This window comes from Primulina eburnea, chromosome 5 (genome assembly GCF_022965805.1).
Source record: "Primulina eburnea isolate SZY01 chromosome 5, ASM2296580v1, whole genome shotgun sequence".
Lineage (NCBI taxonomy): Eukaryota > Viridiplantae > Streptophyta > Magnoliopsida > Lamiales > Gesneriaceae > Primulina > Primulina eburnea.
This window is the reverse complement of record NC_133105.1, coordinates 2,706,300-2,722,563: the sequence shown is the minus strand read 5'-3', so window position 1 is coordinate 2,722,563 and position 16,264 is coordinate 2,706,300. Positions and strand designations below refer to the sequence as shown.

At 34.7% G+C, this 16,264-nt stretch overlaps 1 protein-coding gene across 1 annotated transcript in view; it reads right to left on the bottom strand.

Moving 5' to 3' along the window:
* Positions 1–606: 606 nt before the first annotated feature.
* LOC140832273 (nuclear pore complex protein NUP205) overlaps positions 607–16,264 on the bottom strand; it is a 34,333-nt gene continuing 18,675 nt past the window's right edge. Inside the window, 20 exon segments of the mRNA XM_073196183.1 lie at positions 607–928; positions 1,447–1,579; positions 1,655–1,774; positions 3,142–3,242; positions 3,332–3,469; positions 3,571–3,672; positions 7,235–7,354; positions 7,622–7,765; positions 8,871–9,008; positions 9,098–9,268; positions 10,365–10,529; positions 13,800–13,852; positions 13,855–13,876; positions 13,953–14,079; positions 14,165–14,355; positions 14,476–14,548; positions 14,623–14,678; positions 15,192–15,362; positions 15,464–15,574; positions 15,645–15,737. Coding sequence (XP_073052284.1) covers positions 845–928; positions 1,447–1,579; positions 1,655–1,774; positions 3,142–3,242; positions 3,332–3,469; positions 3,571–3,672; positions 7,235–7,354; positions 7,622–7,765; positions 8,871–9,008; positions 9,098–9,268; positions 10,365–10,529; positions 13,800–13,852; positions 13,855–13,876; positions 13,953–14,079; positions 14,165–14,355; positions 14,476–14,548; positions 14,623–14,678; positions 15,192–15,362; positions 15,464–15,574; positions 15,645–15,737 — 2,313 coding nt within the window. The 3' untranslated portion in view covers positions 607–844.

Genomic DNA, 16,264 nt, shown 5'->3' with positions numbered 1-16,264 from the left:
TATTTGAGTTTGATTTAGAGAATTAATCATCGGTTTCCTAAAGAACACGGAGTATAAGAATAATCGAAATTAAACATTAAACGTCACATGATTAATTATACTTAAATTGGAGATTAAGTATAGAAAACTTGTTTGTGTTTGCATGTTTACTTATATATCAAATGAACAGTAGATAAAATAATACATAAGTATAATAAGGTGGAGGCTATATGTATAAAATTTCAATTTTTAGAACAAAAAATCTTAAAAGTAATCATTATTAATAATTTGAGACAATTAAATCAGATACCAAAAATACCACATTATGCAACTATTTCCGAGCTCAACTCAATGTCATCCGGTGACTCATGTCGACCATATCATTCAAAACAAACCCATTTTAATAAAATTATTTAAGGTCGATGGATGACTCATTTTCATCAACGCTTCATGCTTAATCCTTCTAAATCACCACTAACATTTCTTTTTAGAATATTTAACAAATGTTCAGGAGTCCGATTTCAACACTTTTTCGAAAGAATTTGTCACACATGATTTGATCAGTATATTTAATTCCCTAACATGCTTTACAAACTAATTCGTTGTTCTAGCTATTTACTCAGCAAAAAACAAAAAAACAATGATCCAATTCACTCAAGTATTTCACTTTTTGTATCGTACAGTGTAAACGAAAGTCAAATGAGCCAATGTAATGTAGCAATATATAATACAATTAGTTATCTCTTTCTAGAGAAACAATGTTATAAGACCTGTATCTAAGGGAGAAATATTATCTACCTGCCTTTATTTTTTAATACAACATAAATATAATTACGAAACGCCATCAACAGGACACAGGATCTCTTTAGGTTGACAACTTCTGAATTGCTATTTCCTTGAGAGACCGGGCTACTCTACCAAAAATTTTGAGGCTCTGGCCTGTTTTATCCTGTATATCCATCAACAATGCATACATAAAAAACGAAAAAGTAGAAGCACAATAATAAATAATGCAGCAGATGAATCAACCATTCGTAATACAAATTACAAAACCATCTGATGAATTACAAAATGATGGCGCTGACCAAATTTTGAAAGGAAAAACAACTCTTAAACTTGATCATTATTATGAATTTCAAGTCACTACGTAAATACTTTCTTCTTGAATGTGGCGTGATTTACATATGCAGTTAACTATGCCCATTAAGATTCTACTATGTACTCCAACTTCATCGTTAGTCGCATAAAATATATCAAACCGAACCGGACAGCTACAATGGAGGATACAGGAGGGCAAAACATATATCCAACTCTGTTCATAGATATGGTATCTACCAGTGTCTTCTGTTCTTAAATTAAATGGCAGTAGGAATTTAAAGATAAGATACAATCTGTTAAAAGTTAAAAGATGTGGTTAGCAAAGAAAATATCATGAATAGCACACGAGTACAAAAGAAGGGGATTTACCTCTCTTAGAGCTTCAAGTCTTTCAAGAACTGGAATTGAGTTCTGACACAGCGTATGGAGGTCCTCTTTGGCATCAAGTTGGGTGCTATGTGCATTTACTTTCATAGAGTGGCTGTAATCACTTATATATGCACTGTCGAGAAAATTTACATCAGGGAAAGAGATTAATTTCACCACCACTGGTGTCCAAGCATGGAGAAAATTTTACCTATCTTGGAAATGAGCAAGGACAATGTTCATCACGTTTTGCGTAAGCAGAAGCAAAAGCATAATAAGTCGATTCTTGTGCTCAACGATCTGGCACATCGCCACCATAGCAATATATCTCCTATTTAGAGAGAAAATATCATGAAGTTGTTGATATTATTATATAAATTTAAGCTTGATATAGTTTAACTTGATACATGACATAATCTATATTAGATGCAAAAATGAACTCAAAAAAGGTGATCTAAATCAAGCTAGCAAAATAATCTCGAATTATAACACTAAGCCATTCAAGGAACAATCTGAACTCGAGTAGGATATGCTCAATAGATTAACACCATTATCAGATATGCACTAAAACAAAGACCAGTCAGCAAAATTAAGAGATAATGACAAAGCAAAAGAACAAAACATTATCTTAATCAAATTAGGGGTTATTTGAGGCCACCCAAATTCCTGAATGGCAGGCATGGTTGTTGCTTTATCAAAACTGAAAACATCAGTTTTGAGTCCAGTTCCTCAAGATTATGAGTGAGATTTTTTCCAAAAAAAAATAAAATTCGTTATAAAAAATAATCACTGTGTCAGTGAGTTTATGAGGAATTTTTTTATTTATTTTACTTTTCAGTCAAACAAATTCACATTCAAGTTCTGAACATAAATGAAAGATTTTTTTTCCTAAATAGTTTCTGTTTCAAAAGATAAACAGAAAAAAGTTAACAAATCCTCACGTAAGACGAACAATTTTTTGCTCAACTTTATGGACATCCTGTACATTCTTTTAAAACCAAATAAAGTTAACGATGTTCCATTAAGCATGGTTTGTCAGGTTGAAGCGTTAGTATGATACTATAAGATAGGTGGATTTCGGTACTATTTGGTGATGATATTACTGATGGTCAGACATGTAAAACAAGGGTGAACTTCAGTTATCACCGAACTTACCAGCCATTAGTCAGGATAAGCTGGAAAACTTTTTTAATTGCTCAGCAAGCTACTGTGATCATCACTAGATTGAGTACGCTACACTCAATCTTCACTAGACATTCAATGCAGGAGACATCGTGTACATCATAATGCTCGAGGTTAATAGATTAAAAAACCGTGTTGATTCTATTGCAAATTAAATTACACCAAGCACAAGCGATACAAATATATCAAAAGCAGATGCTGACGACGATGGTCAAGCCAATAAGCTTTTGCTAATATAGTAACTGGACTGAATAAGATCACACTCATACCTTCAGACGTTCTAAATTCAAATTTTGGAGACAACCATAATAAAAGCAAAGCACTACAACAATTCCAATCAACAGCTGACTGAGAGCAAGCTAGGAAAATATATTGATCATTTACTTCCTCTTCCCCTTACAAAAGAGTATAGATGCAGGAGAAAAGCCAAATAATGCGATGCGATGCTCACATCCCCCACTAACCACTAAGAAATTGTACGTGTGTGATTGAAGAGAAGGATAGACTGCTTAATACCTTTTATGTATATTTTCTGGCGATGAAACACAATCTTGAGGTACATACATGTTGATGATTTCATCAAGTTCCTGTCTTGCTAACTCGTTGATGTCTTTAATCTATAGAGTACATATTTCATAACTTGTGTAATTACCGAGGTCTGAGAATAAAATATATCGAGATAAATCTAAAAAAGCATATCATGGACCTTGTTAAGCAGTATATATTTTTCCTCTGCAGCTCTTTCAATAGCAGTTGCCATAGTACCAAGAAAGAAAACAAGCAAAGTCAGCGTAGGTGGCTGGCATCCAGCAGAAGCACGATAGTCTGTAGGAGCATCTGAAACCTATCATCAAGGAATTTATGATCAGAGAGCATGTACGTCAATTTTAAATTCCATTTTGTTCAGTAAGAGCTGCACAGATAGCAAGCATCCTTAACATTTACCTGTAGTCTCAGGGTCAGGGACTTCTTGGTCACAAGAAAATAAAGATAAGAGCTTAAACTAAAGCAAAGGCGGGATATGCTAGCTTCAGCCTTCTGTTGAATCTGAAATCCATTCACAGGTGAAAGGATCAGACAAATCAATAAGTTCAATGGAACGTGTGCTTTAAATATGTATGAACTATGAAGTGACAGTGTGACACCTGCATCTCATGTGCTGAATTTGTGTTTTACAAAGAAGATGCATCCAATGTACAAATCTTACATAGATTGTAAATTGGATAATAATGATAATTGCTATAACAAGTCATCACTTTATTTTAGGTTAGCTCATTGGACGATGAGACGTTTTCTTCTCCATCAACCAAGGAAAAAGGTTATAGCAATTTCATTGATATAAAGAATCTTGGATAAGTATGTACTGTTTATATGCTCTTATACTAGTCACATCACTCGCAACATGTGTGTCTTACAAATTATTTGATCAGATTGTTGTCATCCATGTTATTGATGATAAACTTTAACTCCATGTTGAATTATTAAAAAGAGGTGAGGTAGAAAATCAAGTAAGATTACTGTAAGAGAGTGGTAACACACCAAAACGACCACTCGCAACATATTCTTACTTAACAAACACTAGTCTAATGAGCATACATGATGCTTATGTCAGATATATCACAAAAATTTAATATATTTTGATATAGAAAATTTTAATTAATTAGTAAGTAAATTAAAATAGAAGTATACAGAAATATCCAATTAATGAGAGAATTTACAAGTATATTTTGTAAATAATTTTTTTTACATTTCCAATTTAGCACTGTATCACTTTTATAAAAAATGAAGAGTAATTTGGTCAAAATACTTCACCCCAAAGAGAGAAAATTGGCATTAGAGTCTTGCCGTTATTATATATTAATATAGCAAGAGCATCTTAAATTGGTCTCTTTGGTAATGTGCTTTTGCGTTATATACGTATACATATAAATGAAAAGGAAAAGTCTTTTCATCTGTTACATACCTAAATCTATGAGAGAACACATCATTTATAATTTTACTTAATTTGGAGATGTTCAACTTTCTAACACTTCCTGAACTCAAAACATAAAATATTATTTATTTCAAGCGTACACAAATGGTTGTATGGTTGTTCATAAGCTAATTCACTATTTAACATCAGTATTTCAGAAATCACTAATCAACAATTGTAGCCTAAACAGGCCAAAAGTAGACTTTATAGTGCTCTATGTTGTCTAAACACCAAAAGAAAGGATAACTAACAGACCGACACAAAACTATCTTTTCATGATCAATGAAATGCACTCCTATTAGAACATGAGTGCAGCCATAACATTATCAACATGCATGCCCAGTTGGATGAGTTGCTAACCAAGGAATGAAAAAGATATGATTATACAGAAAAAAAAATTGAGGTTGTAACAACTGAAAGAAAGTTTCGGCTGGATGAGAGGGATGGTTTGAGGCCATTAAATACTGCAAACCCCAATTTGTCAGGAAGTGTAAAAGGATAAAATTAGTAGATCCCAAAAAATAAGAGGATACCAAAAGTAACTTGACAGAGACATTTAAAGCAGAGGCATTTGTTTTGTTTAGTGGAGATACTTAACTCTTTTAGCCAGAAGTCAAGACTGAACATTAACTTGGAAAAAAAAGTTTTGTTGGGATTAAATTGTTCGGAAATGGAAGGGTTGGCTTCAGAGATTGGGTGTAAAAATGAGGAGTGACCAATTAAATATCTGGAGTACCGTTGGGAGGTAATTCTAGGAATTATGACTTTTGGGTACCCGTGGTATCTAAGATGTCAAAGAAGTTAGCAAGGTGGAAAAAAGCGTTTTTATCATTGGGGGCCGAGTAAGCTTGATAGCGGTAGTATTGAGTGCAATGCCAACGTATTCCATGTCTCTATTTAAAGTATCATTAGGTGTGGTAAATGGTATGGAAAAGATTATGAGGGTTTTTCTGTGGGAAGGAGCCAATGGGAAGGTACATTGTCATTTGGTTGTTTGGGATCAAGTTTGCAAGCTAAAAGATAGAGTGGTTGGGAATAGGGAATATTTGTTTGAGGAATAAGACACTTTTAGAGAAACGGTGGTGGAAATGTTATGTGGAAAGGAAATCTTTGTGGAAAAAAGTTATTAAGAGCATTTAAGGATCGCAAGATAATAGTTGGGATGTGGGGTTGACAAGGAATAGGACTTTAGAAATCCATGAAAATTTATCACTCGATCTTACCTGGTTTTTCATCTTTTAGCTAGGACGGTGTTCAAAAGAGGGAATATCTTTCGTTTTTGGGAGGATATTTGGTGGAGGGTTTCGTCGTTCAAAGATCTATTTCATCTTTTTCCAGATCTCCTCAAGTCATAACAAACCTATCAGCAGAATCATCAGTAAAGTGGACCTTCCAGTTAATTCCACATATGCCTGGGATCTGCGCTTTAGAAGTAGAAGGGCTTTGAATGAGGTTGAATTTGATAGGTTGAGTACTTTGTTAGGGGTTTTAGAAACTTTTCATTTGGAGTTCGGAATGGCGGATTTTAAGGCTTGGTTGGGGGACTCTTCAAGGTTTTTTCTGTTAGATTTTTAAATGAGTTTTTTTTTCCCGGTCAGTAATTTTCTTAATTTCTCTTGATTGCAATTCTTTGCAAAAAGATAGTCCAATTGTGCATTATGTCTAAACCGGTGTACACTTTGCTGAAACATAGAGGAGAATCAAGATCAGCTACTTTTGCATTGTTCGTTCACGAGTGGAATTTGAAACAGAGCATCGCACGAATTGGGTATGGGGTAGATATTTCCCAGAGCGGCGCATGATATGTTTCTTTTGGACCCGGAATTACATAACAGATGGAAATGTCGGACCTTTTGGAATGTAGTAATTCATTGCTTATTTTGGTCAATTTGGTTGGAGTGGAACAGAATAATTTTCAACAATATAGCAGATTCTATAGCCGAGGTTTAGGAAAATATTAAGTTTAGGGTTGCTAGTTGGACGAGAGAGCTTGTAAGTTTAATCATTTCTCTATCTCAGATCTAGTAAGAATAATATTTTAATGTTATTGACGACAGTAGTCTCATGTATTGTCTCTTTGTACTTTGTTTTCCTATTTTAATATAATTCTGTTTCATTAAAAAAAAAAAAGAATGTTACAAGTGATTCTGATCACACAATTTTTTTTTAAAAATAGAGTAATATATAGAAAAGAGATTTAGCCCTGGTAACTAGAAATTAAGGCTTCCGGCATATAGCCTCTAAGTCTTCACAGCTGAACAAACCACAAACTCTAGTGACGTAGTGAACAACTTACTTTAAACATATAAAAACATATCAAGATACCCAAGGAAATTAATAGCTAAAAACTTATCTTTCAATGTGAAAGGTATTTTGCTCATTTCTTAGTGTCTGTGTTCAAGGATTCTGGAACTTTAGGTACAATGTATGGTTTAAGGCAAAGAGTTGTAACAGCAGGAAACCAACTGGTCAATTCAGTTACATGCCCAGGGTTTGTAATAGGTGTACTGTACCTTAAAGATTTATTAATATCTGTGTCACTAACAAGTAGGGGTAATATAAACATGAAGATCCAAACTTTTATTATAGTATAGACTACTACTCTATTCTGTTCTTGAGAATTTTCAGTTTCATTACCTCCGATCGGGAAGATTGGGTAGAAGCAAAAACATCTGGATCGCGGGAGAAAAGAGTACACATCATCCCAAATAGCCCTTGAATGAAGCCATATTCATCGTTTTCTTCATATGGCCAAACCTTAAAAGTTAATTAAAAAATCATATGCAGAAAGAACCCTCAGTACGAAATAAAGGCCAAAAACTGCAAAAAAAGGACTGCAATTTGTACTGTTTGGCAGTTACGACATGCCACATAATTTCAATGGTCATCATGTATTTTCAACTGTATCTTAAACACTACACAATAAAAATATAGTCCATCGTTTAACCCAAAGATATACAAACGGCAAGCACACCATTTGTCTGACATTAAAAACAAGTTTGATCTAATTTTGTTGGCTTTTACCTTGCTAAGTATGCCAACAACAAGATTAATTTGTTCCATTGTCAATTCATCAGCATCAGAAAGATCTTCCCGGAGAATTCGATCGAAGAGCAACTGATGACCTTTGACAAAATCTAATATTTCGCGTACAACTTTATTCTTCACCTATCAAATACCCAGAGATGCCCAGAAAGAAAAATTACAACTCAGTCACAATGGTCATTGATAAATCTAGATTTACAGAATTTACTTCCATGGTAAACTCAAAGAAACAAAAAAAAAAAAGAACAGAGAGAGATAGAGAAGAAGAAAGTACAATGAAATAAAATGTCCAAGCAAAATGTAGATGCATTCAGCTGTTTCTGGAAAAATATAGCTCCTTAGTAAGATTTTTTAAAAGCCTCAAATTTTATATCTTATCATAAATCATGCCGCATGGATTAAGAGATTTAAGAAACAATTTTCATCAATATCAAAATGAGTAAGTAAACAAGAACTGTGCCTGAACATTTAACGACACATATTCTTTTGAATAGTCAACTTGACCAACTTCATATTTGTGGTTTAAACATGAAACACTCACACACTGGTTTCTATGCAATAAATTCACTCTCAATAATTAACGCAAGGGTTCTCGGAAGTTTGAGAATTCCAACAAAAAAACATTCATGCTACGAGATTCATACTCTCAAATGTATCTTAACAAATACCATATATACTTCGGCCATTTTTTTCTATGACCAACAAAAACATAATTTGCCAAACAAAATTCTAGATTCCAATTAGTGGCCAGCAGAAATGATCGTACACATCAATACTTTATGTGATACATCATACATGGATTTTTTCTCAATCACTCTCTAGACGAACATAATGAAGATAATAGATCTCCAAGTTCCTCATTAGTTAATTATAGAGACAGTAGGGACAAAAACAGCAGCTAGCTTTGAATTATTAATGCAAAATAGAAACAAAGGGTCTTAGAAGAGGTCATTATCAAGCAATTCTATAGGTCTCCCCATTCCATTACCTGCCTGCAGCCGGAATTGTCTGAAATCTAATTCTGTGAAAATCTAGCTTTTCTATCTCAAGTGTTCCGTTACAGAATAAATTTGAGGAGGTCAACATAGAGCATTTCAAATGGCGCTTAAATTATGACTTCAAATAAAATCTGTTACAGAGAAAATTCTACTCAAGAAAATTCTATTAGACATCATCAACACATGCATGAAGTGTAATAAAAAAATATATATATACCAATATAATTCACCTCAAATAACTCAGAAGTATCAATCAGTGAAGTCAAGGAATACACCAATCTCAGTATAGGAGCAACAACCATTCTTTGTTTATCAACATTAACAGATAAATTCATCCCAATCCTCTTATCAAAACGCTGGACATTTCCCTGATAAATGGAAAAAATTTTAGATTTGGCTAGAGACCAGAGTCAGTGACTAGAACACAATTTGAAAGAGGGTGAGAGAAGGAAAAAACCTTCATTTGCAGATTCAGAGTTCTGCACGAAGCAACGTGTTCCAGAGAACCCATTGAAAAAAGAACTTGTGCCCCAGACTTCCCATATTTGTGGCTAATTCTCAGCAGCAAGGCAAGCTCTGCTTCTAAAGTGCAGATTCGCTGCATTGAATCTAAAGAAAACAGACCATCCTGGAATCGGACAAAGGTATGACATAGTATGAGTAATTTTTTTTTTTTGAGAGGAAACAAAATTTTATTGAATATATAGTAAAAATTACATCAAACGGATAAGCAATCCGCAAGTTTAAATAGAAGAGTACAAAATTAAACCCACATTATCACATCAACTAAAAAAACATGAATACACCCAATGTAAAGCAATAATAGAAAGAAATCATAGAAAGATCAAATATTTGACCAAAATTATTAAAATATCCAACCGTATTGTTTCAGAGAAAATGGGCAATCATATAAATACCTCATCCGCATGTTATAAGGGCATTAGATGCAACGCAAGGGCCAATGGTTTACCATTGAATATTTGAAAGTAGAAAAAAACATATTTTCAATGATTATCATTTATTTAACAAACAAGTTTCAAAAGTTGATCAGATCTTTTATCAATCACATCTACAACAATACTTTTCCTGTTCAACTGCGCTCCAAAGTACTCAAGTGAGAACAGAACAACTTTACTCCTATAACAATAAAAAATCAGATTCAGTATGAACATCACCATCAGTTTTTTATTATTTACAAGTTGTTTAATAAGGACATTGGTTACATTCAACAGAACGAGGCATGTCTTCAGCTAACAATTAAAAAGTCCCAAGGATATTGTCAACAAGATTTGTAACAAAAGCTTGCCAAGTTCTGATGCCTATCCTTCTTGAAAATTAATCACCGTGTGTGGCACCCAAACCTCGCCACATAATCATACAATATTTGACGTCATACGCATAAAAAAGATTTCAACGAAGTAATAATATAATGCATATACAACAAAATAGTGTAATCAGCACACTATTTACATCAGTATAGCAGAAACAGTCTAATAAGTACATGCACGTAACTCAAATAAGACAATGAGCTATAATGTCTCTATCTACTGTCAACAACAACACTATTTAACTAGACACACCTAGTCTAATCTCAGAACACACAGAAACATAAAATTTCCATCATTAAAGGCAGATAGCTGCATAAAAGTCTGCAAACATTTTCTGATGGTTATGGAGCAGCAAAAGAATCACTATGCCATAGAGTATCTGGGGAACAGGCGTACCTGACATGAAAAATTACTGATGTTCAAGAAGTGGGCTCTCAAAAATCCTCGACTCTGAAGTTGGCCCAAGAAGAACTTATCATGATCAATACAAATTAACGCATCTAAAACATATAGTGACACAGTTTTTGCAGATTCACTTCCTTGAGTGGCGTCTTTTAAAACCTAAATTCCAAACAAATAAGATGGATTAGGAAATAAAGTAAAAAAGGGTGCAAGTGTAGAAATTAAAACTTAAGCAACATGGCATGCAGATCACTATTTTTTTTACTACTATCGAGTTCATTTTATGTTCAGTCTTGTATGTCACTAGTTGGAGCTATCCTGGACTGGTACAACTCATGCATATTCTTGTAATAAGAAGCCCTAGTTTAATTGCAGCCTTCCGGCGTTTTCCCCGAGACCGAGAAAGTAATAAAGTAGCACACTGCAAAAACACTTCAAGCAGTTCCAGTATTAACTCCCAGCTAAACTATGTCCTATTTAAAGTACCCTGGGATTTTTTTATAACAAGAAGCCACTTTTTTCTTTAGTTCAAGATTGATTGAAGACAAAAAAGACGTCTGAACCCTAAGCTCTCTCTCCATACCTAACACAAAACATAAATACGCATGACATCAAATCAAGAGGGCGCAGAGAATTTTACCACAAGTCCATTCAAAACCCACCTCTTGCAATACTTTTATCCATATACCACTCGAGAAAGAACAATGCAACAATAGATGGTCATGATTCTCCTCTTTCTTCCGACAGTAAGCTACCCATTGCGGGTATAAGGCACTGACAGACCACTTTTTTTGCAACGAATCACAAGTCGGCAGTTTCTCCCGAAGCCACAATCCACTAGAAAACTTGAACCTTATGTGGGATAGGTACTTTCTATATATTAGAGTAATACGAAAATAAAAGAAAGTTGGAAATCGAGAAGAAAGTCGTAGAAAGAACGAACAGAAAAAAAACCCGGAAGAATCTCTCAACCCAACTCGAAAATCCTTCGTGCCATACTACAAAAGCTAACAAATATTAAATATATGAAGTAGTCAACGCCATCCAAATTATATCCACCAAAAGTTATGAAGATTCTATTTTTTACCATAGACTCAATAACTTAGCCTAGTAGGGTCATTGCTACGTTAATATTTTTTACAAGGTATCGGAAACTGTTTATCAGTCATTTTTTATCAAAGGACTAAAAACTGTATGTCATGAATTTCAAGGATGCCAAGGTCGGCGCCTGTCACAATGGCGGCGACAACGGAAATTCCAGCTGCGGCAACGACTGAGGTTCTGCCCATCCTGGTGTAACAGCATCCCTGCCCTCAAATCTTGTTCTCTCTGATGATAATTCTATCCAAATAACGATTCATAAACTAAACGGGAAGAACTATCTTGAATGGGCTCAATCCGTTCGACTGGTGATCGATGGCAAACAGAAGCTAGGCTACCTGAATGGAGAAATTAAAGCTCCGACATCCAGTGATGCAAAATACATTGTTTGGTGGTCAGAAAAGTATGACTATTAATTCCATTGACCCAACGGTTACCATTTATGTTTTGGCCAACAGCCCATGATGTGTGGGAAGCAAGCCTTTCGAACTTCCAAAGACTGGCTGGGGATCCGATCTATCTGTATCACACTATACCAGATATTGTCTTTGTTGTAAGTTTGATAAACCAATTCATGCATGCACCATGTATAGAGCATCTAGATGTAGTACATCGAATTCTTCGATATCTAAAATGAACATCAGACAAAGGAATCTTCTTCAAGAAAACTGAGTCGAGAAAATTTGAGGTATTAATGCTGACCAGGCGGGCTCAGTAAGTGATTGGAGATCAACATCTGCCTACAACACCTTTGCGTGGGGTAACCCAATGACGTGGATGAGCAAGAAACAGAATGTTGTTGCAAGAAACAATGCAAATGCTGAATTTAGACCTATGGACTATGGCTCCAGGAATTTCTTTCTAATCGTCTCTCATCTCGTCGCACATCCTAGCCATCGTTTAACCCTCCGGTCTCTTCCGCCCAGAGTCATCCTTTACCTTAGTTGTTTCAACTTAGCTGAGCCCATACCATTTCAATCTTTCTGAGGCCGATCTCTTCTCTTTTGATATTTTCTTTCCTTGAGATGCTACCTTGGGGTTCTTTGAAGCAGCCGGTGAAGAAATTTACAAGTAGGGATGTTAATTAGCCTTGCATAGTGTATCGCGGTCCATATTATTCTCGGTTGGAAGAAGAATTTAAGGTTGAACAAAATTGTTCTAATCAGAATAGGTGTCGAGGGGCTTCAATTTGTCTGACAGAAAGAACTAGGAATGCGAGTTACTTGTCAGAAGCAGATTTCAGCAGCGCACAATGGATGCATTCGAAACTATTGGACTACATCAAATCCCAAAGCGTGTTCGAATTTTAACCGATTTAGGGACAACAATGCAGTGTTTTCTGTTCAAAGGTTTTTCAATAACCGAGACAGTTTTTGGAAGTGACTAAATTCATTCGGCAAGGTAAAAGACAACACATCATAGTACCAAGTGGAAATGCTGTGTGTGGGTGGAAGTGCTTGGGAATGAAGAAGAAATTTTGGTTCAGATCTTTGGAGGAGATGGGTTTGGTATGGTTTGTTCCAAGATCTTCACACGAGCTATTTAATACAGATATTGGACATGAACTTGGCATGAGAGGTAAAACTTTTTTTGACGGTGGTAATTCATTGTATTTTTCTGGTCAGTTTGGCTGGAGCGGAATAGAAAGATTTTTGACAATTTAGAAAAGTGTTGAAGAGTGTTGGAACAAGATTAAAACCGAGCATATAGCTGAATTGGGAAGCATATAAAGTTTAAAAATTTCTTGATCTCATATTTATCGAGGGATTGGAGTTGTAATATGTTGTTGATATGAACAAAACTTTTGCTTTTCCTTTCTTCCAGTGCGGATGACTTGTCTGCCTCGTGTAACTAATAGCATTTAAATATTTAATACAATATTGTTTCCCAAAAAACAATTGATAGAAATTTCATAAAAGAGAAGATTGAACGAGAAATAATCTGCACTTCTTTTATTCCCACTACTTTGTAGGTTGCAGATATTCTAACCAAAGGCCTCTCAAGACGATGTTTTGAAGATGAAGTTAAAAAGTTGGGCATGACAAATATCTTTGCACTAACATGAGGGAAAGTGTCAACAACTCGACATGCTATCTTTTATTTTTAGTTTTTAGTAAACTAAGATTTGATTTTTATTTAGGCAATCTATTATATTATAGTAAGATAGGATATTCTCTCATATTTTTAGGGATTTGATTTAGAGGTTTTCTGTCTATTTATTTCGTACACTCTATTGAGAACTATATTAAATAATAATATTTTCTAAATAAAAGACCAAACAAAATCAAATAAAATTCAAAAAAAAAAGATAATCATCCAAGTACAAACCAGGTTAAGAATCGATTGAGCTTCCTTTCTCATGATAGCAAAGTTTGCATGATCAATTCAGCCTGATCTTTGTCAATCTGTAAGAAATGACGCATATTTATTCAATTACATGGTCTATAAAGGGAAAAAATGTTTACTTTGAAGTCAGCAAACCTTTTCGAGATCCAAATCTCCACTGTCTTGTTCGTCATCTGATAAAAACTGTAGAATCGCCGAGGGAACATCCGGATCAAGCATATGCCAACAATACTGGAGATAACTAAGAAGCAAAGCATATTGGCTGATTTGGCCATAACAAAAAGGGTCAGACACATTTCCTGTTTTAAGTACTTTGTCATGCAAACAATTGTAAGTCAAAGTCATACCGCCTTCTTAATGCTTCCGAAGATTCATGTCTAAGAATTGCCATGATAAGCTTAAACAAAATAGAATGGCAAGCCCCATTGGATAACCGTTTCGCCATAATAATGTCAAGACATGTAACAGTGTCAGAATTTAAGCCACCAGGGAATGCAAATCTTTCATCACGCAGTTTGGCCATGCATGTGAGACCAACCTTGAAACAACTCATAATTCAAGTCATTGCACATCAAGCAAAAAAGTTGAAAAAGAAAAAGAAGTGAAGGACAGAAAAAAAATAGGACCAAAGCACGGTTCAGCAACGAAGCAATCTAACCTGTGTCAATATTTGTGACATCTTTAAGGAGCAGTTTGAAGAACCAGAAGCATTCAAGGAGGCATCTAGCAAACTGTCCACATGGAACACAACTGAGAAAAAATGAGTGTGCATCAAAAGCTGAGAAAGAAAAGGAGGCTTACTTACTGAAACAACACTTCTGATCGGTTCTCAATGAATGAAATCTTTTGGGATGCAGATATCTGAAAAAGGGAAAAACAAACAACAGAATGGCAACAGAGCATCTGAGATAATTAGCAAGTTATTTTGTCATGACTGAGAAGCTACCAGCAAAAAATTATTGAATAGGATTTTTTCCCAAGTATGGGCCTATAGCTACTAAAGAGATTTTATCAGGTAGAAGAGATACTTTAGTTGGATAAGTTTCCTACACATAAGAGAATAAGAAGATTAAGCTTGCCCAACCTAATTCTTTCTTTTATAATTTTTGCTAATAGAGATAGCAAAGTAATCTAAATAAACAGAGGAATATATTCCTAGAATATATTCTCACAACATTCTAACCAAGGTGGAAGAAAATGCATTCATGTACAAAGATCTCTATACATGTATGATGCAGATATAGAAAAATGGTCAACCATGCAATTCAACCACCCATCGACTCGCCAACGCCAATTCTCACCAGCTCAGGGGGGAAAAGGTCTCATAACAAATAAAAAAATATAACAAGGAAAACCATCAAAACTAGAGCAAACCTCGACAATTTGAGACCAGCTTGTTAACATATGAAGTTGAGCAGCTTGTTCTTCAAGGTTTTTGTTATAATTCCATCCCCATCTCAATAATTGTTGGATCGCCTCTCTTATTTCATTCAATTCAGTTTCACTCGCAAAAGAACTTAATTGGGGATTGATCAAATTGAATTTCTGGGGAGAAAGAAAACATAGAGTCAATATCATTTAGTCTGTGCTATACCAGCAGATCAAAAGTGGATGTCCAATTAAACAAGGACTACAGCAGAAAGCACCTGCCAAAGTCTATCTCTGAAAGAAGCTAGGTCAATAAGTCGGTCCCCACGCTCTGAACGATAATACACACCCCTTTCAGAGGTTCCTGGGTTGGTGAGTATGTCCTCAGCCTAGAAAGAATATAAGAGCTGAAAGTATAATGGAAGCCAAGTACTAAAACAGCAAATAAAATAATCTTACCAGAGATGCGAACTTTACATCAGAGACAAACTGAGAAGACTTTAATGTAATATCTGGTGATTCAAACTGGACAATTTCAAGCATTTCTAGAATCTACAATTAAAAACAAAAATCTTAGTGCTTTCCGAATTTATGACCAACCAACAAAGACAATATTGATTAAAACCTATAAACAAACAGATTGGACAGTTGGTACCAAGTAAGAACCAGTACATCACAGATTTAGAGATTGTCGGGAAGAAGTCCTAAATAAACCTACCCAACGTAGGGTTAGAAAACCTTTTAGATGCATGATGACAATTCCAAGGATAGTACTTTATTATATGAATTACTAAAAACAACTTCAACGAACCACAACAAAGCTGAATATCAAACAGATGTCCCATCTTGTTAGCATAGAAACACTATTGAATACCTCTTATCATCCTCACACTAACCTGGTGCTAAATGCTAACTGTAGTTTTGCATTTACATAATTGATTGCAGCTAAAATTTCCATTGAAAGTAACAAAAATAGAATAAAAATAATCACAATTTTTAGATAATATGTTTATTTCATGAGCTTTCAAGATGTAAACTTTTGTAGTGCAGACTTTTTGGGCAAACACCCAAGTAACAAA